Source organism: Artemia sp. Qi Xiang Cuo, chromosome 2, assembly GCF_049724085.1.
Source record: "Artemia sp. Qi Xiang Cuo chromosome 2, ASM4972408v1, whole genome shotgun sequence".
NCBI classification, from domain to species: Eukaryota; Metazoa; Arthropoda; class Branchiopoda; order Anostraca; family Artemiidae; genus Artemia; species Artemia sp. Qi Xiang Cuo.
In genome coordinates this window covers 84,510,647-84,536,283 of record NC_142795.1, presented here as the reverse complement: position 1 = coordinate 84,536,283, position 25,637 = coordinate 84,510,647, and the positions used below count along the sequence as shown (strand labels likewise).

Sequence of the window (25,637 nt, the reverse complement as noted above, 5' to 3'; positions counted from 1 at the left end):
AGACGTAAAATTAGGGTTTAAAAGACAGAGTGCACTTATTGGTACATGAGTCGGTAAAAATTGACAAATTTTCACAGTAGTTACTTTACAAAATTGATAACCCATAAGCATTATTGAATCGTAATTATATTAAACTGTTTTCGCTTTAGCTTTTCGCTATTTTTAGATGTTGTGCAATTTCACACCTTTGTATATTTTGGCCTATGGAGGATGGGAATGCCAATTCTGGATCTCAGTGAGCATTCATACCTTTCAGCGTTGCCTTGAGCAAGAAAGAGAGAAAGAGAGAGAGAAGAGAGAGAGAGAGAGAGAGAGAGAAAGAGCATGAAGTTAAATAGTAGTGTTTAGAGATCCCTGGTAGCATTTAAACCTTAAATTTTACTTCCATTTAAATCCATAAATTTTACATTCATTTATATAAACCTTAGACTTAACGAGTCTTGGGCCGAAGTTACACCAGCCCAAAGCTGCTAAGGGTTTTCGTTAATAGTTTTTTCCCTTGACTCCATTCCTTTTCAATTTCTAAACAATATTGCACTTTTCATTGGAGGGTTTATAAACACTTCCGGGGAGAGGGGTCGTCAAAAAGTTGATAAAGATTTTTTAAGTCCAAGAAAAGATAAAATTCACTACTGTGACAAAACAACAAAATTCAATCCGGAGCAACAACAAAGGCAAAACCAATAATCTTAAGCCTATCTAGAAAATGGTGTATTATGCTTTACTTTTGTAAACGATGAGGCCCAAGCGTCTTTCTATGATAAAGCAAGAGGAAAACATTTTTATTAAGCGTGTTCTACGTGATTAGCATCACATGTCTGAATTTCGATTTTGTTACCACAGAAAAATTTTTTGTCAGACTTAACATTGCAACATCTTAGGGTTTAAAGTCTAACGATATCAGATTTCTTAAACCAAGTTTCTTCCACACCGGTTTAAAAATGGCACAAAGCCCGTCTCAAAAGAACTAGAGGGGATGTCCCGTCCGCCAGTCCACCAGCCTATTTCTGGAATTAAATAAAAAAAACAAGTTTTTTTTAACTGAAAATAAGGAGCGACATTAAAACTTAAAACGAACAGAAATTAGTCCGTATATGAAAGGGGCTGTCCCCTCCTCAACGCCTCGCTCTATACGCTACAGTTTTTTATTGTTTTAAAAAATAGAGTTGTGAGAAAGAGTCAAACTTTAGCGTAAAGAGCGAGGCGTTGAGGAAGGGCGATTAAACGTATAACTTGATGAAAGTTATGTATTTGGAATCAGCATAAAAACCTGATTCTTTTGATGTATCTATTGGTATCGAAATTCCTTTTTTTAGGGTTTCGGTTACTATTGAGCCGGGTCACTCCTTACTTACAGTTCGTTACCACGAACTGTTTGATCAACACGCACAACTAAGGTAACTTCAATTAAACGAACATCAGAATGTCTCATCTGCTTAGATAACCAATTTACATCTTTTTAACTTTAAACTTCACTGCAAATAAGTTTAGAGGAACACCAAACTAATTGCTGCTTCTACATTGAATTCTTCATAAATCTATTCAATTGAATCTACTTGTGTTTTCTTTTGTTGTTGTTTTTGCGTAGTGCGCTGATGACCGAATTCTCTGGATTAGGTGAAATGACGAAGAAAGTCAATGCTACCTAGCCGAAGTCAAACCGGTAACATTCAACCTACACAAAATACGACCGATATTTCTCATATGCATCGTCTTGAATCAGTTATATGAGCCATTCATAAGTCAGATCAGTTAGACTCAGTTCACTTCTTTACTACGATTGGCCTTTAATTGTTTATATTTTAAAATAATTAAACTCTTTTTGCACTTTTTTTTAATCTAGTTGCTAAATTAAAGACTTCAATTGACTTAATAAACAGATTATTAATAAACTGAATATCACATGTCAAAGAGGTTTTAACCTTCTATTTACAAGCACTGGTTTAGTTCTTTTTTTTCTGAGAAGAATAAGCAAAGATTGGTAGTATTTTTAAAGAATAACTGCATTGAATTAAATGCTGTGGAATATAAAAAGAGGGCTCTTTTGAGTGAAATTGTAAAGTTATAATGACCATTCAAAGTAATAAAAGCAATCATGTCACAACAAAAGTGGCGTTTTTGCTCATTATATACGGAAAAAAATTAATTTTCAACCGAACAGGGCCAAAATTTTATCAAACAAAAATTCTTAGATAAAACTTAAATGGTCAAGTTGACCATTTGAAACTACGTTTTCTTATTAAAAAAAAAAAAAAAACAAGCAAAAAAACACATTTTAAGGCCCAAATTTTTGCATTTTCCGTGAGAGGTCCTTCCAACCAATATGCACTGGGCAATTTACGTCCTAACTCCTTTATTTGAGGAAATATCTTTAAACTCAGCATTTAATATATGTCTTGAGGGGTGGTAGCTCCTCCCTTAAGAGGGACAGATTTTTAGTGTCAACTACTAGAACACGCTCATGGCCTTACCTGCCTTACATATGTAGAGGGGTGGGGTGGATCCTACAGGAATTAAATTTTTCCAAATATCCTCTTTACTTTTGACACTTCCTACCTACCCCCTCCTCCTAGGACATTTTGGAGTGCTTCTTTTTCAGGAAACATTGTATCCATCAAATTGTTAAGAAAACATATGAGAATATTTTAATTCTACTGCCTTTTCGAGTAGTTTAAGGTGCGTAAGGTGTTTAAGGTGCGAAAAGACCTGCGAAAATAAAAAAGTTTTAAATGGTACTTTTCTACTTGATAGTGAATTTCCTTCTTAATTAATCACGCTATCACAAAGTCTACAATTAGTTTATTATAAAACAAAATTAGTTAAAACCAGGCAGTAATCAAACTATAAAAAAAATAACTCTAAAAAACATGAAAGTAGAGAGCAAACTTAAATTTCTAAACATACCGAGATTGCCCAAAATAGGGAAGAGCCTGCCAATCCCCCTCAGCCTCCTGCTCTTTACGATAATGTTTAATTCACACTTTCTTGAAAGTTTTAAGAATGCACCAAATAAAGGAACGATAGGAAAGGATACGGCAGTAAACTTCTTAAAGTCCGAACCGGCGGTGCTGATCTCCGTCTCAAGGCCCTTTAAACAGGAAGTGCAATGGAGGGATGGGGGCCAGCCATCCTTTGCTTTCGCACACCCTTCCTGTTTACCTTCTCCAGATTTCTCCAGGTACCCATTTAGAGCTGGTTTGACTCTGGTTGAGCTTACAAAGTCCCGCTACTAACCGCGTTCCAAACCAAATAACTGACGACACCAGGAATCGACTAGTTGAAACTTTTCTAATATATTTATATATATTATATATTTAGTAATACTCTTTATATATTTAGAAATATGCAATCCAATCTTTAGCAGCCCAATAAAGATGATACCTATTGATGCCCATATCAAATGAGAAATCTATAAATTGTCTTGTGTGGTTATTATGGTATCCTTATGTTCATTCTAGAAATATATAAAAATGGTATATATATATATATATATATATATATATATATATATATATATATATATATATATATATACATATATATATATATATATATGTATGTATATATATTCCTCGGCACTAACATTAATTGGATTTTTGAACGGGTTCTTTCTTTCATCTTTTGACAGCACACGGTCAAAAGCATATAGCTAGGTTGTAGAGCAACTTTGACCTCTTAAGAAGGTTGCGATTTAGTGTCTTCACAAATATCGTAAAATGAAATGGCCCTGAAATCTTCTCATATTGTGAATTCACGTTAAAATTCTTGCTTCCATCAAAATTCAGAATTCCAGTTCGACGTCATCGATTTTTTTTTTTTTTTTTTTCACACGAAACAACAGTCCTGAGAAATCCATTGACTCTTTTTCAAATCTTTCACTTTTTTGAAATGAACTAGCTTACCCTTCACGTTTTATTGTGATTTCAAAATAGAGGAAGTCCCAGGACAGCCCCCCTACCCCCGAAAATTTCCCCTGTGACCCTCCCTCTTCGAAAAATTTCCCCCGAGAAATACCCCCCCTTCCGACAATTTCCCTATGGAAAAGTGTCTGCACATGTTAAATAACGATCGTATTTTTCAATTTAAAAGTATTTGAATTACATTGGGATTATTAACTTACCCGTCGGGTGTTGTAGGATAATTAGTATCTAGAAAATCAGGAGTATCTAATTTCAGTCAGCGCGAAAAGAATACCAGGGACTCAAAGAGTCTTATGGAGATTTATACAAAAAACCTTTGCAAAAGCGTACTCAAACAACTTCTTAAAGTTTCTTGGTGATCAGATGAATAGTGCAGCAATGGATACAGAACACACATACAGACCAATCACTTTCATAAGGGGTCTTCATAAGGTACAGTCAATCTAAATTAGTTCTAAGGGTTACCTCAAACAAATTGCAAAAGTTTTGATTTTTGTAGAACTCAAACCAGTAAAAAATTCTACAACATATAGGAAATCAGCCAAAATCAGTCACGGCGAAATTGACCGCTTTTCGTCTTTTCTTTTAAAATGATGAATTTTTAAAACGAATTAATTTGCACGTATAAAAAGTCGGTAATAGGTAAATCTGGCACATACATCACGAACATGCACTTTGTTTTTGATTTGAAAGCTCATGTTCAGTCCCCCTCTCCCGCCCATAAATCAAGCGTCGATATAGGAGAACAACATTGCGCTAAGATGAATCCATACAGATCAAAATTGGACTGCTAATGCAGAGAAGAAGTCGCACGTCAATTTACAGCCCCCCTCCACCCCAACGTAACCACCCCAAATTCTTAGAATCCAATAAGCAATTTCGCACAACTAGGTAAATCATTGATAACCATTTTATTTAAAACAGATCAAAGGTTAAATAACTAAGCCTCCAGGGTTCACAATCCCTAGCCCCTAGTACAAGGGCAGTAAATTATGCAAGTTGTCTATTATTAACATAAAAGGTGTTTTTTTCTTATCAAGAAAAGAGGGCATGTTTGATCCTATAAATGAAAAAAGCATGGAGCATTAAGGTCAAACTTTAGGGAAATGTCAAGAAGAATGTCAAACACAATCAAAAAACATTTTTTCCTTTATTGGTTGTGAAAAGGGAATACCGGCAATATTTACAATGGCTGATGGTATCAGCCGTCACGACCTTTGGAAAATGTTTAGGAGCATCTTCAACTAAATCAAGAGGTACTGTGTACATCCTGTTTTAAAAGACGACGTATCTGCAATGTGTCAAGAACAGCTGAGGGTATAAACCTGAGGGTATGAAGTGTAAACTTTCATGGCATGTTGAAGGAATGTTGAAAAAAACGATGGAGTTCAACTAGTCCCCCTCCCATATCTTTCTTAGCTGCAATCTCTTCAAAGACATCTGATCAAAATTGTTATCTAGATTCACAAAGCTCAAATATTTTCAACACAAATGTTTATTACTTAACGTCCAGAAAGGTCTGATTCATCTGAAAAAAAAAGAGAAATAAATCAACATTAATGGTTTGTGACAACGCATCCTCTTTTTTTTGTATAAATAAAACAAAGCATTTTTACGAATGATCTTGACAGTTGTTTATATCATGACTTTAAGAAACAAAGAGTTCCAACAAGGTTGAACATGTAAAAATTCTAAATGGTGTTTTACCCAATACTATTGCCTCATATTTTTAGAATACTGAAAAACTGAGTTCAGTGGTTCAGTTGCACGATGGTTCAGTTGCACGGTGGTTCAGTTGCACGGTGGTTCAGCTGCGCTGTGGTTCAGTTAAACGGGGTTCGGTTGAGTTGCACGGGGGCTTAGTTGCACAGGGGTTTATTTAAATGGGGTTCAGTTGCCCGGTGGTTCAGTTAAACAAGGGTTCAATTGCAGGGGGGTTCGGTTATACAGGGGTTCAATTGCACGGTGGTTCAGCTGCACGGTGGTTAAGTTACACGGTGGGTCAGTTACACGCACACCCTTTTGTCGAAGCAGTGATATCGTAGCCATCAAAGACAATAATGGCTTCTGGATATTTGGCCGAAACATAGTTCCAGTATCGGTCCGCGATCTCCGAATATGTTTCTTTAATCGCCCAGGCAATCCTGTCAAGCAAAGCACCCCCGTCTACGACCTACGACAATTTCTTAAAGTCATTTGATAGCTTTTGCCAGTCTGGTTTATTTGGCTTTCAGAACGTGCGAGACACGTCAAAAAGCGACGCTGGATATGATTCTGGTACGTTCCGAAAGCCAAATAAGCCCGAGCTGGCAAAATCTATCAAGCGACTTTGATAGGGTGGTGGTTGCTGGGGGGGGGGGGAGGTAAGTTGACGTGGACACGAATTCTTCTATGCATTAGCAGTCCAATTTTTTTTTGTATGGATTCACATTCGCGAAATGTTTATCTCAGACCTTTATATAGACGCTTGATTTATGGGCGGGAGGGGGGGGGGAGGCATTGAACACGAGTGTTCAAAACAAAAACAAAGTGCATATTCGTGCTCTATACACCAGATTTACCTAATACCGACTTTCTATACATGCAAATTAAGTTGTTTTTAAAAAGTCGTCATTTTAGAAGAAAGGACGAAAAACGGTGAATTTCGCCTCGTCTGATTTTTTTTCTGATTTTAAGGCTGATTTTTTAAATGTTGTAGAAAAAAAAATCCGGTTCGAATGGAACTAAAATCAAAACTTTTGCAAATTGAGGTTAAACCTTAGACTGACTGTACTATTTGGTATTTGTCCACTTGTGTGTGTGTGTGTATTTTTTTCTGGGAAACAAAGAAGCGTCAGCTTTTTCCTGCAGAAAAAATATACATCAAGTTGCCATCAATCCATGGCTAATTTGAGAAAAGCCAAGATGGATAATCTGAGTGAGAGGCACAGCTGGCATAAGCCTTTTCCAGGAATCATAGGCCGCGCTCTAGCGCTGCCTGAGTAAAGAACGATGTGGCCACAATGTGTTTTTTTTTTCTCCGACAGGCACTTCGTATCGAAGGAGTTTTCGTAGAAACTTCGAAATTGGCTCATTCGATTGGAAATTGGGTGACTAGTGCCCTTTTTAATAGTCGAAAGTGATTGGAGGGCAACTAGCCCCCCCCCCCACGCCCAACATTCCCCCAAACACATCCAATCAAAATTTAGACATAGCCATTTTGTTCAGCGTAGTTGATTTCCACATAGAAATTATCATTTTGAAGAGGACACTCCCCCAAAAACCCTCGGGGCAAGGGTTTTAAGTTATACCCTGGGGGCATATTAGGTTTTTATAGAAGGCGCTGTCGTAGGAACTTCAAAACAGACTCATTCGATAGGAAATCCGAAGGGCTAGTACCCTTTTTAGTAGTCGAAAGTGATTGGAGGGCAACTAGCCCTCCCCCCTCCCCCCACGCCCATCATTCCCCCAAACACATCCAATCAAAATTTTGAGATAGCCATTTTGTTCAGCCTAGGCTAGTTGATTTTCAGATAGAAAATACGTTTTTGAGGAAGATAATCTCCCACAACCCCCACGGCAAGGGTTTTTAGTTATGCCCAGTGGGCATATAAGGTTTTTTATAGAAGGCGTTGTCGTAGAAACCTCAAAACAGCATCATTTGATTGGAAATTCGAAGGGCTAGTACTCTTTTTAATAGTCAAAAGTGATTGGAGGGCAACTAGCCCCCCCAGGCCCATTATTCCCCCAAACACATCCAATAAAAATTTCGAGATATCCATTTTGTTCAGCGTGGTTGATTTTCAAATAGAAAATATGTTTTTGAGGAGGACACTGCCCTACTACCCTCAGGACAAGGGTTTTAAGTTATGCCCTGGGGGCATATAAGGTTTTTATAGAAGGCATTGTCGTAAAAACTTCTAAAAAAGCTCATTCGATTGGAAATTCAAAGATCTAGTACTCTTTTTAATAGTCGAAAGTGATTTGAGGGCAACTAGTCCCCCCCCCCGCCCATTATTCCCCCAAAAACATCCCATCAAAATTTTTAGATAGCCATTTTGTTCAGCGTAGTTGATTTCCAGATAGAAAATATGTTTTGAGGAGGACACCCCCCCCCCCACTACCCTTAGGGCAAAGGTTTTAAGTTATGCCCTGGGGGCATATAAGGTTTTTATAGAAGGCGTTGTCTTAGAAACTTCAAAAAAGGCTCATTCGAAGGGAAATTCAAAGGGCTAGTGCCCTTTTAATAGTAAAAAGTGATTGGAGGGCAATTAGCCCCCCCCCCACCCATGCCCATCATTCCCCCAAACACATCCAATCAAAATTTTGATATAGCCATTTTGTTCAGCGAAGTAGATTTCCAGACAGAAAATATATTTTTGAGAAGGACACTCCCCCAAAACCCTCAGGGCAAGATTTTAAGTTATGCCCTGGGGGCATATAAGGTTTTTATTAAAGACATTGTCGTAGAAACTTCAAAAAAAGCTCATTCGAATAGAAATTCAAAGGGCTAGTGCCCTTTTTAATTGCCGAAAGTGATTGGAGGGCAACTAGCCCCCCCCCCCCTCATGCCCACTTTCCCCCAAACACATCCAATCAAAATTTTGAGATAGCTATTTTGTTCAGCGTAGTTGATTTCCAGATAGAAAATATATTTTCGAGGAGGACACTCCCCCACAACCCTCGGGGCAAGGGTTTTAAGTTATGCCCTGAGGGCATATAAGAACGATGTTGGCAAAGTGTAGCCTCTCCCCCACTACCCTCAGGGCAAGGGTTTTAAGTTATGCCCTGGGGGCATATAAGGTTTTTATAGAAGGAGTTGTCGTCGAAACTTCTAAAAAAAGCTCATTCGATTGGAAATTTAAAGATCTAGTACCCTTTTTAATAGTCGAAAGTGATTGGAGGGCAACTAGCCCTCCAACTCTTGCATTTCAAGGAAATAAATCATCAAGAAAAATCAAGAGAATGTAACTGTGACATGGTAAACCACGACAAAACACTACTGAAAAATCAAGAGAATGTAACTGTGACAAGGTAAACCACGACAAAACACTACTAAAATATTCCAACTCTTGCATTTTACTAAAGAAATTCAAAATGAACTTTGAAAAATCAAGAGAATGTAACTGTGACAAGGTAAAGCACAACAAGACACTACTGAAATATTCCAAGTCTTGCATTTCAACGAAAGAAATCCAAAATTAACTTTGAAAAATCAATAGAATGTAACAGTGACAAGGTAAACCACGACAAAACACTACGTAAATATTCCAACACTTGCATTTCAACGAAAGAAATCCAAAATGAACTTTGAAAATTCAAGAGAATGTAAGTGTGACAAGGTAAAGCACAACAAAACACTACTGAAATATTCCAACTCTTGCATTTCAGTTAAAGAAATCCAAAATGAACTTTGAAAAATCAATAGAATGTAACTGTGACAAGGTAAACCACGACAAAACACTACTGAATTTAACATGTAAAAAAAAAAGTTGAAAAAAATATATCATGTTAAAAAAAAATCAAAAAAAAAATGGGGAGGGGGGGCCAAAAAGTTGGAGTGGAGGGGGGCGCCCTTCGAGTTTGGGGATAGGGGACCTTTGGGGGTTGATGTCTCTGCTGGTTAGGGTCGTTGGTGCTTATGATCCTTGATGGTTCGTACTCACATACACTACTTCTTGATTTGCAAGGATTTCTAAGGTTTGTTCTGAATTTCATTATTAAAATTCTTTTCTTGCCATCTACATCTCTCTTAGTATCAACTTTTAGTATACTATAACGTTAGACTCTATTTTAAACTGACAACACTGTTCAAACACCACTTGTGTATTATACAGAACACATCGGAGAGGTAGAGCTCGCAATGTCATTCTATCATCATTAACCATTTTCATAGATTTATGTTGTCTCAAATTTATAATAAATAAGGTATGAATTACCATGCTCTTCATTGTTACCTTAACTACTATTCACTTTGACCCCTTTTCTCCACTTTCATACAATCTAATTCGTAAATACTATCTAGCTCTGTTTTTTTTCTCTATTATTCAATTAATATCGTTTGTATAATCCAATTCGCGAATCCCTTATCCCTTTTTGCAAATGTCAATCAAACAATTCTAGACATGTTACATTCTTAATCAAACTACTCTCGAGTTAAGGCAATTGTCAAAAAAAAAATATATCGCTTTTTGCAAGGGGAATCCCCGGTCGTAGCTACTCACTCACTCAAAGGTGTAGAGCATCCATGGAAATGTTTTTGCCAACTTTTTTGCAATGTGCACGTGAAGCTATGCTGCATATTCTTGTGCAATTCCATGTATTTTTTCATGTATTTTTGAAAGTGCTTAATAGATTACTACTAACGTTCAGCGGAAAAGATCCAACATAGAAATTGTTTCGCAAATGGCCGAGAAGAAGAACGACATTCAATTCACTAACTCGAGTATGCTGATACACAGCATGTACATCTGTATCCATGAGTTGACATAGCCTATTCTAAAACTACGTTTAGTGAGGGTGGACTCCCAAATGTTGCTGAGAACCTCCAAAAGGCTTGGCTAGATAAAATATCTTCTAAGCTTATAGGCCTTGCTCAGATCACATTTGTCACGATTGCCACATGCCTCAATCTGTATATTACCCCAGTCGATCATCTTCAAGTTGAGAGTTAAATGGCAAAAGACATGAACTTGGCCTTACTGGAATCTGTATCAACAGATGCAGGTGCCGAAGCAAGTCCCTGTGATTCAACCATTACAAAATCAAGCAATTTTTGGGGGGTCGCATGACGGAGTTTCAGCAGTCAATGCAAGGCTAGCTTCGTCAGCAGCTGCATCTGCCACGGCTTTCCAGATTTTCAGTAGGAACTCTTAGTTCCAAGAAAACGGATCCATTCATGTCGTGGAAATCTTATGATATGGGTCTCAGAAATACCTATACGAACTTGTCATAAAATTAATGTACATGCCCACCACCAATGTCCTCTCTGAAAGTGGATTCCAAGCCTGATCAGTTAATCAAATACTTTGTGGTAACAAACTGTAAGTAAGGAGTAACTCAGCCCGGTAGCAACCGAAGCTTTAAAACACGGAATTTTGATAACAATAGATTTATCAAATGAATTGGCTTTTTATGCCGACTACAGATATATAAAATTCATCAAGTTTCATGCAGCTATCAAAAGCTACGAGCCTGAGAAAATTTGTGTAAAAATTTGTATAGAATTTTCTTTAGATAGGGTTGGACCGCCAATAAAAAGTCAAAGCATATCAAAGCATCTTAATAAAAATCGCACCATCAGATTCGGCATATCAGAAAATCATACTCTAAGGGTTTCTAGCTTTCGTCTGCAAAAATGTGAAATTTTGTAATCTTTGCCAGAAGAAAGATCACGAATAAGTGTTCATTAAGTAAGTTTTTTTTTTTTTTTTTTTTTTTTTTTTTTTTTTTTTTTTCTTGCAAGGGTGATCATATCGAACCAATGGTCATATAAGATCGGGAAAGGGCTTGCTCGAAAAAAAATAACAGTTCTAGATCCCCACTTTGTGACTGGATTCCCCCTCCCTCCCACACTCCTTTTGCAAAAGTCACCCGATCAAAAATTTGAGATAGCCATTTTGATCAGCATTGTTGAAAGGGCAAGTAATCATGCCTCTGGGGATGACACGATCCTGCAAGTCCCTGGGGAAAGGGTTGTAAGTTTTGAAATTTGCCCTGTGTTTAAATATAGTGTTTATTATTGGAAAGTAAAAAGACATTTTTTGGGGAGAGTGATTTTTCTGTGGGGAAAATTTTCTGCGGGGAGGGGGGGGGGGTTCCAACGGGAGAATTTACCACGGTGAGGGAAGTTTCCAGGGATGAAATTTCAAAGGGAAAATATACTCGGGGGATTTTCCGGAATTCTTATACGAAATTCATTTTATTTTACCTACTTTCTTTTGCCAATTCCACATTTGAAGTTCTTCTGGGGAATTAACCCAGGTAAAATTTTCTCAGGAGTTAAAGTTGTCAGGTAGATATTGCCATGGTGGGGGGGATTTTCCACAGAAAAGATTCTCCATGGGGAAACTTCAAGTGGGAGAAACCTTCCGTTGAGACATTGGGAGGTTAGAATTTCCAGGGTAGGAAAAATTTTCTACGGAGGAAGGATTTCCAGCATGATTTGAAAAACGATTAAAAATTAAAAGGAAAAGAGGTATTTTTTTAAACGAAAATAGACTACAAATAATTTTCCTGGTGGAATTGTCCGCAAGAAATTTGCTTTATTGGGGATTTTTAGCAGGGATAAAATTGTCTGGGGGAAGGAGGACCTTACGCGGGAGAAACTTTCCAAGGAGGAATTTTCTTGGGGGGAAATTGTGCATGGATAGAAAAGGTGTATTTTCCGGCGTTATTTGAAAAACGATAGGAAATTAAATTAAAAAAAAAATTAATTTTTTCTAATAAAAGTAATAAGCAGCATTGAAACAAACAGAAATTATCCCGTATATGAGGATGGATCCCCCTCCTTAATATCTCGTCCCAATTATTTAAAAACAACTCCTGAAACACAAGAGCCGTTTAATTAGAGTCAGGAGATTTTTGAAATACAAAAAGAAACTTTGGCATGAAGAGCGAGGTATTATGGAGGGGTTTTCCCCTTATATACGGAAAATTTATGTTCTTTTAAGTTTTAATGTTACTCCTTGATTTCAGTTGGAAAAAATCATTTTTTTTTTATTTAATCACTGAAAGGCTGAACCAATTCTCAGGGGAAAATATTGACATGTTGCTGATTTGAATAGCCAAAAATAGCCATTAGCTTATTTTTCAAAAAAAACAACAGAGAGAAAAATCTCAATGAAAAAAAAAACAACAAAACGAGACTGCGCCCAGTGGAGAGAAAAGACGAAAAATTTAAAACAGCGCTGATATTTCACCTGTATAAAACAGGGCGTTTTCAGCACAAGAGAAACAAGGTAAAAAAACAAACTAAAACTAAAAACAAATAAAACCACCACCAAAAAATATACAATTGGCACAAACTAATCCACGTAGGGAAAAGATGCTATTAGAGTTACTTAAGATCTCGGCTTAAGAGTTACTTCGGCTTAAGATCTTTCATTAGCTTATTTTTCTTTATCCTGAGCCCGAGTAATTCCACATTAGGGTTTTTGTAATGTACATTCATGCTATGGAAGTGTTTTTATTTTATTCAGAATTTGGAAAATAAGGTACAAAATACTCTTTAATTGCAAATTTCCTTATTGAATTTTGCCAAACTCTAAGCAAAAAACTTATCGCAAAAAACTTATCGGAAATATAGAAATCGAAATATCGATGATCGAATATCGAAATTAAAAATATCGATATATCGTTTAGTCAAGATATCGCCCAACACTAATCAAAACATAGAGTGGGGAAGATTTATTTTTTATAAAATCTCTTTTTTTTTATTTTCATTTTTTTATATTCCTTAAATACCACTTATCTACCATTTGAATTGCTAAAGTGTAAAATAGGTGGCCTATATATTACCAAGGGCATGGAATTTTATCACTAACCAAAATAAAGTTAAATAATATCAATTTGTTTTTTGCCATCTTCTAACACCCTGTGCTTCCTTTGCTGGTGACAAAAATAAAAAGAACGAAGAGCTCCCCAAAACACATGCTAGCTCTCCTTTATTATAAATTAATAGGTCTATGGATGTAGCTTATTACCTTTACACTTACAGGGGATTTTCTAAAGAGCACAAATGAAAAACCGAGAGTATGCCTCACTGAGTCTTCCTTTCAATTACCTAAAAGGGAAGGGGGAGGGGTTTAGGTACAAGAACTTGAAGAACATCTTTTTTCGACAGCGCATACCCACTTGGAACAGTCTCCAAATTAAAACTTTTTGTTTTAAAGCAATAGGGTTAATCATATGGTGATTGTCCTTGAAGTAGCACTTACTACTGCACATTGTTGATGTTGCTGTTTTTTTCTTGCTCCTTGTTTCGTATTTTTCTAAATATTGAGATGCACATGATAGCTCTAGCTACTGTAGTGAATAAATATATTCTATTCATTCCTTAAAACAAAGGCCAAGTAGATGTATAAAATCTATAAACAGGTCAACGTAAAAGACTAGCGGTATATTGTGGATTTGTTGCTTGCCTGGAAGTATGTTTTAGGCACAGTTTATATAATTATCCAGTAAGTTTACCGCGGATGATTTCTGGCTCTTCATTCTCGGTGTGAACAAAAAGCTCCTCCCACTTATTTCTGCACTTATTGTCCACTTATTGGTTGAGCTGGCCAAGTGGTTTTGTCAGTACTTATTCCGTAGGTGATTATTCTTTGTCTACCCGTGAAAAGATCTAATGCCGCATATGTTTATATCTGCAAAAACGTTCTCTGGAGCACTCGCACCTCGGTCCGGGTTTTTATAATGGGTAAGATAGGGAAAGATCATACTGGATAATTATATAAACTGTGGTTTTAGGGTAGAAAAACAAAGGTTTTTGTTTGTTTCCTTAAAGCAAAGGCCTAGTAGATGTATAAAATTTATAAACAGATCAACATAAAAGACTAGCGGTATATTGTGGATTTGTTGCTTGCCTTGAAGTTTGTTCTAGGTACAAAAAATACAAACCAGACTAATAAAAAAAGCATCAGGTGTTTTTCATATTTCCACCAAAAAAAAAAAAAAAAAAAAAAAAAAAAAAAAAAGACTAATAGAAATGGATGTCATTGTAAGCATAGTAACTACTTACCGAACAGCAGCACGTAATTCTTCGTAAACACTATCCTTGTCAAATCCCAACTTATGGAGCATGCAGACTAGGAAACGATCCTCCTCTTCTGTGTAATTTTTTCCCTTGTTTGTTCCATAGGCAATACGGAGCTGGTGGAAGGGAGCCCGATATCTAGCCATCTAAATAAAGAAGGAAAATTCAATTGAGTCAAGAGTAAACGTCCTGCTGCATAAGAGAGCATTTTAGACGAAGATAAGTTCTAAAAAAAAAAACGGCAAATTTTGTCAAGAAGAAGGACTAGGTGATATCGCTATGTAAATTATTGCTAGCACATCAGAAGGGAAGCAAAATTCCCGGGAATCTTCCAAGGAAGTTTTCAGAAAAACGCTATTTGGATACAATATCAGAAAAGGATATCAAAAGCATAAAAAAGGATATCAGAAGTATATTTTTACTTGTGCTTTCACTTGACCTTTTTATTTAATTAATTAAAAAAGCTTTTTCCAAAAAATAAGTTTTTTAAAGAAAAGTAAACAACTCCATTAAACCAAGAATGAGCAAAAATAAAATCAAATAATATACCAAGCGTGAAATTACCATAAAACAACATCGATAAATAAATTATACCCAAAACGACCAGAAATTACGATAAATACCGAGTCAAAGCTAAAAAACGAGCAGAAATTAACATGAATAGGGCTCAAAACCCCTATGCCTTCACAAGGCTAGAACAGAATTTGCACTTTACTGAAAAAAATATAAATATTTTTACTTTTATAACTTTAATAAATCAAATAATATTAAAATTTTGATTAATAAATATCAGTATATGTATATTAATCTGACAATGCACATTCATTTGTATTTTTTTCAGTAAAGTGCAAATTATGTTCTGGCCTTGGGAAGCCATAGGGGTTTTAAGCCCTACTCATGTTAATTTCTCCTCGTTTTGAGTTTGACTCGGTTATTTATACTCGGTTATTTACTTACAACCCTTGGCCTGAGGGCTGTGGGGGAATGTCCTCCTTAAAAACATAATTTCTATCTGGAAATCAACTACGCTGAACACAATGGCTATCTCAAATTTTTGATTGGATGTGTTTGGGGAAATGGTGGGCGTAGAAGGAGTGTTTGTTGCCTACTAATTACTATCGACAACTGAAAGCGACAGAACCCGCTCTAATTTTCAATTAAAAGGACACTTTTCAAAGTTTCTAAGACAAATCATTCGGTACGAAGTGCCCAGGTCAAAGACCATTAAACCAAAAAAAAAAAAAAAAAATAAATAAATAATAATAATAATAAATTGTGCCAATATCGTTCTTTATTTAAGCAGCGCTATTGCGCTGCCTATGATTAAAACGCGATCTTTCAAGATAAAGGAGGGGGTTGAACAGGTCGATAGGAGTAGTTCTGGAATCTAGCCATGAATCCGGTACCTTTGGAAGTTTTAATTTATTTTTTATTATTATTATTATTACGCTATAAATTTTTTCATAGTAGGGACGTTAAGTTGTCCAAGAAATTATACGCGCACTTTTTTTTTCTAGGATAGAACAGAATAGAAAACTAACAACTCACTGCTGGGCCGAGCCACCTGAGGTCAACACAGCTACGCGCGCTTCTCTTCCATCCCAATCTATTTAGAGCTTCCCTCTTTAGAGCTTCCCTTGAAGTGAAGTCCCAATTTTCCTTAGTTTCCTCAACGCAATAGTTAAAAGATTTTTTTTTCTGGTTCCATTGCAACAGAACCCTCGTGTAACTGAACACCGTACAACTTAACCCTTGTAACTGAACCCCGTCTAACTCAAATCCCGTGCAACTCCATCCTCGTTAACTTAAACCTACTTTAACTCAACCCCATTCAACTGAACCTTCTTTAGATCAATCCCCACGCAACTCGAGCCCCGTTTAACCAAACCCATGTTTGACTCAGCCCCCATTCAAATCAACCCCATCTATCTCAACCCTCCTCAAATCAATAAAATAACTAGAAAATGCAATTCAGCCCTCTTGACCAAAGCAATAACAGCTGATTCGAATGAAACGGTCTTCATTTATGGGGTGATTCTTAATGCAGTGCTTTTTTTGTATTTTATACTGCTGAAGTGCAAAACAATTCCTTCTCCCCTCCCCCTTAGAAATCAACAATTTATCCTCCTGTCTTACATATTTGACGATTGACGAAAATTTCATGTCCAGAACCCTAGCACACTCGAATCTCATAGCTGCAGCAATAGCTGCAACCAAGTACAGAGGAAACTACGACCGAAGGTAGCTAAAACCTTAAAAACAATTTTTTTAAAAACACTGTCTCGTAAAGTAGATTTGCCGTTAATGCTTATCCAGGAATGATAGCTATTATTTAGAGTTATTTTAGTAGTAAAAGCTTACAGCGGAAACATTCTTATGGGAATTTTTAAAGTGAGCTGAAAACGCTGATAATCCTGCCTTTTTCCGTTATATTTCTCCAGTACTAATAGGGCACTACAGCATCACAAAGACCTTAAGTTCCTTTTTAAAGCTAATACATTTATGCACTTTTTATGGTTTAGCCATGTCAATACCGTCATAAAAGGCATAAAAGGCAAAAGGCATAAAATGCCTTTTGGCGCTAAAAAGCGATTTTAGTGTCATTTCTGGAGTGTACAGGCTTGAAACCATAAAAAAAAATGTCAATCATGGAGACTTCAGTGAAGTCTCCATGATTGACAACCCTTAAACTGGTGTTTCAAATCCTTCTTACTAAAGCCTTTGCCGAAGCCTTCCACAAATCACATGGTAAAGAGATGGCTAATGATCCAACATTTGAATTTGAAAAAAAAGGTGGGATGTTCCTGTGAAATAATATTTTATTTATGCCCACTACAGAACAAAAGAAAGATAGCGGAGTAAATAATCAACAAAAGAAAAAAAAAAGAGAACACTTCACACAACTACATTACACACACAAAATTTAAGCAAAATCATACATAAGAAACGTTTAATTTAAGCAAAATATGACCGGAAAATATTCCAGAAAACAGTTGAGGCAATAAAGTGAGTGGAAGAAATTAGACATAGAAGAGTGGCCAACCACGTTCAGAAGAGGTTGCAAAACGCCAATGAAATTCAAAGAATTTGAGATATGATTGAAGTCCAAAGAAATCTGTCACTTATTCCCTCACCTGCAGCTGGCCTAAAAAAAAAGTGGAAAGAATTGCGGAGGAGGTCCGAACAGAAGTTACCTGGCAATTGAAGAATGAGCCCTTCATATTAAACTTTCTTACCCTCCTCATCGAATGTAAATAAAAATCTACTAAAAAATCTTCTCTTGGATACTCCCCTTCCCAGTCCTTTTTGCAAGTGGAAAATAAAAAAAAGAGTTTTGAAAAAAAAACTAGCAAGTAAAAACAAATCATTCTAATACAAAGCTGATTTGTTAATGATAGATACTATTTATTTTCATATTAACACTAAAATCTATTACGAAGCAAATTCTCGGGCATTCCGAAAGTACCTGATACCCAGGCGTGTCTTGTTTTTCTTTCTTTGAACGATGGTTCAGTTAAATGGGGTTTAGTCACACGGGGGGTTCAGTTGAATGGGGCTGAGCTAAACTGGGGTTTAGTTACACGAGAGTTGAGTTACACGCACATCTTTTATTCTATACATAAAATACAAAACCTGAAGAGGAATAAGCAAATACTTTTTTAATAGTGTTTTGTTGTTGTTTTTTTTCCTTTGTTTTACTGTAGGCTAATTCCACCCAAATAACGATTAGAAAATACAAATAAAAAAATTCCTCCACATTAAAAGTTTCTTCTTGAATTGAAATAGAAACAAATTTACAAACAAAATAATGAAAAACTTATCATTAAAAATTTAGATTGCTAGACTTTGACCGAGGAGTCACCTTTTGAACCTTTTTTTACCCTTTAAATAGCTTGTGAACATCAATCATCTCCCGAGACTGTACTACACATTGTTAGTCAAAACTTCGGGAATCGTCATATATTTACTCCTAAAAAGCAGTGAATCACTTTTCGTTGACGTATTGGATCTGTCAACGGAAACATTTAGAAAAACATTCTAAACCCTTTTTTACATGAACGCGCTCCAGAAACATGGCTGAAATATTTTCTTTCCACATTCCCAGGGTACAAATAAAAACCTTTTCTCAATAGAATAGTACATTTCAGATAAATACTGCTTTAAAGGAATTTAAAAAAAAACATCTAAAAACATTAGTCACCATTGCAGAAAAACGACTTGCCAATGGACTTGCAGCAATTTTGGAAAAAGAAAAAAATTCTCCTTTATCCAATTTATTCTTTATTCATTTATACAATTATCCTTTCAGCATCTTCCAGTCATCGTAATACATTGCATTGTAATATATTCCATGAAATATAAAACAAAACGTAAATGTCTCCACCGAAATTCTATTAAAAAAAAATTGTAATTTGAGCAGACCCTTAAGCCACGCAGATATTACAGGTTTTTTAATGGATATATGTAGTCGCACTATTTACTTGAAAAATTAATTTGAATATGTACAGCAAGTTTCAGCATTCCTTTATAACGTTTTATCACAAGTCGAGGGGCACGGAATGGAAACGGTTTGTGAACGAGGCTTTCCAGATAGCTCAGGACTACACACCACAATATACTTGTCATTTACTGTCATACTTTACTTGTCATACACAATACATTCTATACGGATCTGGAGTAAGATCTTTTACTCCTACTCACTTTGCTCTCCAGCTCACCCGGGTCACTATAGACTCCGCCTCACTATATATGGTCACTTACTACTATACACGATACACTCAGGTGAGCGCACCGTCCGTAATCTCATACTTCTGTTCACTTTAGACAACCTTCTTAAATGTATAGACTATCCAACTTGTCACAAGTACCAATTTAGCAACACTAACAGCGCTGAAGCAAAGAAACACGAATCGGCCCAATTAACCACTTTCTATGATTATGAAATGGTCGAACTGTAATTATATTAATGCTACTATACTATAAATATACCGCTAGTGATGCATCACAACATATTTACAATCAGAGAGGCACAATTTTTTTAATAAATAAATCTAGTATATTATAATTCCTTTGTGTTTCATTAATGTGAGTGGGGTAGATTCGCCATGCGCTTGTCATTTACTAACATACACCACAAACTCAGGAGAGCGCATTATCTGTGATCTTACATTTCAGCTCACTTAAAACACCGTCCTCAAAGTTACAAACTATCCAACGTTTCACAGCTATCCTCTTAGCACTACTGATATTTCTGAAATAAAGCAATGCTAATCATCGCACTTAAATACCTTTTATGGTTCAAACTGCAACAATACGATAGTTGTTACTAGATCTTTGTTGTTACTATAGATGTTACTATATAGTTACTAGATCTTTGTTGTTACATAGATAGTTGTTACTAGATCTATCCCTAGTAATGATGCATCAGTACATATCTACGATTGGAAGTGGCAAATCTTTATTCATTGTCAAATCTGGCCTCTTATAATTCATTTATACTTTATATTTACGAATAAGGTGAGTTACCCACACCCTTGTCATTTTCTGTTATGCACAACTTATTCTGGAGAGTACATCACCAACAATCTCATATCTTAACTCACTTTGAACAGCACCTTCAAAATTATAGACTATCCAACTTGTCACAAATGCTATAATTGCAACACTGACAACACTTAGCGAAAGCAATACTGACCGTCCAACTTAAACCCTTAGTATAATTATAAAATGATGAAATGGAATTTATATAAAAAATATTACTTAAATATAGAAACAGTGATGTGTCACTATATTTACAATTTGAGGTTGTATATCGCAATTTGTTTATAATCAACACCGGTATATTGGCATTAATTTAAAGCTTATGATGCTATACAATTCATAACAGGCACGACCTGACTCAATTCTACCACTGTTCTTGTGACTAGCGACTGACTATGTGAGACCAATCTATGTTCTAATTACAAAAATATCTGCGCAAAATGCCAGGTCACATAAGCCAGTTTAGGCGCAACGTGATCAAAGTAAAGAAAACATGTCGATTTCCACGAATTAATACAAATCCCTCATATTATTTTTTGAAAGTGACGGTCCAAATCTGATAAAAAAAAATAGAATAAATTAAAATAAAAAAAAAATATAAAACGAGTGAAACAATTTTCAAAGTAAAAGAGCAAATTCACAAAGGTGGGAACTACTTCTTTTATTAATATAAGATGGACTTAAATAAGGATGTACCCCTACATGACTTCCCAGTATAACAAGAATGAATTTTGTGTGCACGCTTATGATTCTGTGTGAAATATCAAAGACAATGGGACCCGTGTAATATTCACAATTGCATGATTTATAGTAAGAAATCAAAGTCTACTCAATTTCTCTTTCTTTTCTATGATGTGGATGACATTAGTTTGCTAGCTTTATTTTAAAACACAGTAATATCTGTTCAACGTTATTTCCTTTTTCTTGGAATTGAAGGCGATCCTTCAAATTACTTAACCATTTCAATTCCAGATTGTCAAAGAGAAACTACGAAAAAAAAGGTCAAACAGAGAAAAAGAAATACTGATTTGACTCAAAAAGTTGCCGCAAAAGTGCAGTTTTATAAATATCTATTCCGGATATAACCCATATAGACCCAGATAGACCCATATAATCCAGATAGAACCCATTAATTTAAGCATTTAACATTTTTTCATGATAAGGATGCAATCAAATTATGAGCCTTATTTTGGAGTAATATCTGTTCAGGACAGCATTATTTCCTTTTTTCTTGAAGTAAAGGCTATCTCACAACTAATTGAATAAAAAAAAAATGTTTTAACTGAAAGTAAGGAGCGACATTAAAACTTAAAACAAACAGAAATTATTCCGTATATGAAAGGGACTGTCTTCTCCTCAACGCCTCGCTCTTTACGCTAAAGTTTGACTCTTTGTCAGAACTCTACTTTTTAAAACAACAAAGACTTAAGGGTAAAGAGCGGGGCATTGAAGAAGGGACAGCCCCTTTCATATGCGGAATAATTTCTGTTCGTTTTAAGTTTTAATATCGCTCCTTACTTTCAGTTTAAGAAACTTGTTTTTTTTTATTTAATTTCTGAACGTTTTTTAATTAATGCAGGTTTTGATTTTGGCTCACCGTACATGAATAATAAAAACGAAATTTGCATATTAATTTTAATTTTTTGGCTATATGGTTTTCTCGACAATTGTTTAATGTTATTTACGAAGGTTTTTAACATTAATAAATATCAATGCCCTATCAGTTAACTTACACGAGGAAATTCTATTTTTGTATGTTTATGTTACATATATTAGGGAGTTCGCCCCCTCATCAATCCCTCGCCCTGTACGCTAAATTTCTAATTTTTTTCCAATTCTTTAATAATGACTGCTGAAACACAAGGGCCGTATAATTCACATACACAATTCACTTAAACAAGAAACTAAAACTAAAATATACATATATATAAGTAAAATAAACTAACATAAAATATATAATATACAATTACTTACATTTACAATTTGCAGCTAGCTTCATCAAACCACGAAAGTAACTGGCAACACGAAAATACTACGGGCCAACAATATGGGCAAATTTCATAATGTATAGGTATTGCTGGTATATGAAGGGTGTTCCCCCTCCTAAACACCTCGCTCTTCACTCTAAACTGTTACTTATTTTGTAATGTGCTTATACTAATATTACTTAATGTAATTATACTTAATGTTATTAATGCTACGTGTAAACAATATGGGCAAATTCCACAACTTATAGCCCTTTCTGGTATATGAAGAATGTTGCCCCCTCTTAAAAACCTCGCTCTTGAGGCTAAATTTTAATTCATTATTTATTAATACATCTTCTGAATAGTCTAATTAAGTGACCCTTGTGTTTTAAGAGTCATTATTAATGACTTGGGATAAATTCTAAACATTAGCGTAAAGAGCGTAATTATGAGGAGCGGAAATTTTTCCGTATATGAAGGGTTGCCCTCTTTTCAATACATTGCTCTTTACGCTATAGCTGCATTGAAGAGGGGGAAACCCTTCATATACGGAATAATTTCTGTTTGGTTTGAGTGTTAATGTTGCTCTTTACTTTCAGGTAAAAAATCTAGTTTTATTTATTTAATTTCTGATCGTTTTTCAAATAATACCGGTAAATCTGTCTCACTCTCCATGAAATATATCCCCCCTACCTTCACAGGAAGCTCCTTCCTGGACATTTCATCCAACGTATAGCGTACCCCCTTCGTCAAATTCCTTTGAGACAGTTCCATCCTCGCTGAAAGTCCCCCCTCCCGCAAAAAATGTCTTGCCGACGATTCAGCATGAAAAATTCTACTTAGTATACTTTCACTTGTAAAAACACTTTAATTTCTAATCGGTTTCTCAATCACTCAGGAGATACCCCCTTCCGTTGAAATTTTTTCCGGAAACCAAAACACGCGAAAAATAACCCCCGGATAATCTCCACATCTCCACGCGGAACAACTCCACATGCAAAATTGAGTTGGCTAAAGGTCCTTAATAAAAAGAATTTCATATAGAAATTTTGTCAAATTCCCCCAGTGAAAAATTTTCCCTGGAAATTCCCTCCCCATGTAAAATTATCCCCGTTGAAAATACCACCAATAAAAAATTTGCCCCCCCCCCCCCACCCGAAAGATGTATGCATACTTCCCAATAACAAATACTACACGTAAACAAAGGACACATTTTGTAACGTAAAGACCCTTTCCCAAGGGCTTTGGGGGTCTCGGAATCTCCAAAGGTATAGCTATTAGGTCTTTCAACTATGCTGAACAAAACGGCTGTTTCAAAATTTTGATCAGATGATTTTGAGAAAAAAATGGGCGGGGGAGCAGGCCTAGTTGCCCTCCAATTTTTTGGGTAGTTTAAAAAGGACACTAGAACTTAATTTCCGTTCGAATGAGCCCTCTGCCAATATTCTAGCACCACTGGGTCAATACGATCATCCCTGGGGAAAAAAAAAAAAACAAAAAAACAAATAAACACGCATCCGTGGTCATTCTTCTGGCAAAAAATACAAAATTCCACAATTTTGCAGATAGGAGCTTGAAACCTCTACAGTAGGGTTCTCTGATACATTGAATCAGACGGCGATATTTTCATTAAGTTTCTATAGCTTTTAGGGGGTGCTTTCCCTTTTTATCGAAAATAAGGCAAATTTTTTCAGGCTCATAACTGTTGATGGGTACAACTAAACTTGATTAAACTTATACATTTGAAGTCAGCATACAAATCCAATTCTTTTGGTATATCTATTGGTATCAAAATTCCGTTTTTAGAGTTTTGGTTACTATTGAGCCAGGTCGCTCCTTACTTACAGTTCGTTAACACGAAATGTTTGACTATACTTTTTCAGTTCCAGATCGTCAAAAAGAAGGTGCAAAGAAAACGGTTAAAGGAAGAAGTTTCTTTTGAAGAAACAGTGATTTAGCTAAAAAATACAGGGCAATAGCACAGTTTTTAACTCAGACATATATTTTCCAAATAAAAATACCAGCAACCTCCCTGATCATTGCTCAAATAGCGAATTTCTCATCAAAGGCGTGCTTTTTAAATATTATTGTCAAATAAATCCTGTGAAACTATTCTTATTGTAGGAGTGTTATTCAAGCAATTAGCCCTTAAACATTTACATTTTTGTCCCCAGCTTCAAATGGGTACCTAGAGAGATCTGAAGAAAAAACACGGGAAGCCTCGGATGATTCTGCCCCAACCATGCATAGTACTCCCAATCAAAGGCAGAGAACCAGGAGGTTCTCCCTTCAAGATTTAAAAACTTTTCAAGATTTCTTCAAGACTTGTTTCTTCAGGGCAAGGTGCCAGTCAAGTGGGGAGTCCCGGTTTGTAACAAAAAAGAAATGATCTTAGTTCAATGTTTACTTATGAAGATGACGGTGGGGAAGTCATCTACATAAGTACAGAGAAGTATGCGTAGCTGTGCTGGCCTCAGGCGGCTTAACGCTGCAGTGAGTTGTTAGTAGTAATAGTAGTAGTTTTTTGTTCCGTTCCATCCCAAAAAAAAAAACATTTTTACTCCTTTCTAAAATTCAAATTTCTGGATTTGATCTCATTCAGCAGTTAGCCATTCATGTATAAAGACGAAAAAAATTATACCTTTGCATCCAGAGCTTTCTTGATAGACACTCTTCTTTGAATCTTCGCTTCACCTTTTTCAATTTGAGCCATAATCCTTTCAATATCCTAAAATAACAAACAACGTTTAGCACAATATGCTTGGGAGCCAGTTTGGTGACCACCCGTGCATAATATCAACCTTAATGATGAAAACGAAGAAACTACAAAAGTGAGGCTTCAAAATCATCCTAGGGACTAAGTATGTCACTTAAGATTCTGCCCTTGCATCTTTACGAATCCCAGCTGTTTAAGACAGCAGGTACCAGTTGCTCTGCAAATTTAGGCACTTATAAGGCAACATAAACACACACCACAAAAACAAAGCTTGAACACTGCAGGATAAACCGTTTTAGTTACTCATTCGTTTTTTTTTGTTTTTTTTCGGTTGTGTGATAAATAGTATCTTTTAAAATGCTGCAAGAGGGAGCATAAATTAGTTAGGGTCTTAGCCATAAGTGCAGCAGCTATTTTTATTAGATGAGTCTTGAAAAGAGAATTTGTTTGAAATATATTTCGTTTTCAGTCAAATGAAAATGATGCTACGGCCTTTAAAAATTTTAGGGGACAAAGTCGTACTTTTAAGTGATTAATGCCGTTTCCTATTGACCCTCTCCCTCCCCCCCACCGGCACTGCAGACAACATAAACACACGCCAAAAGAATGAACTTGAATCAGTCCGCAGACGAATTATTTCATTAATTCATTTGTTCTTCTTTTTCCTACTAAGATAAATCGCATTAAGAGCTTAATATGTTGTATAAGGTAGCATAAGTTAATTGCGGTGTTAGTCAAAACTAATAGTGATTTTTATT

General features: G+C 35.8%; 1 protein-coding gene across 1 annotated transcript in view; it reads right to left on the bottom strand.

The window, feature by feature from the left end:
- The window catches only part of Iswi (nucleosome-remodeling ATPase imitation SWI), a 112,684-nt gene that overhangs the window by 1,129 nt on the left and 85,918 nt on the right, over positions 1-25,637 (bottom strand). The window contains exons 16-17 of the mRNA XM_089103640.1: positions 24,805-24,891; positions 14,641-14,801 (exon numbers count right to left, since the gene is read on the bottom strand). Of these exons, the coding sequence (XP_088959766.1) occupies positions 14,641-14,801; positions 24,805-24,891 (248 nt within the window). The remainder of the gene's footprint in view (positions 1-14,640; positions 14,802-24,804; positions 24,892-25,637) is intronic.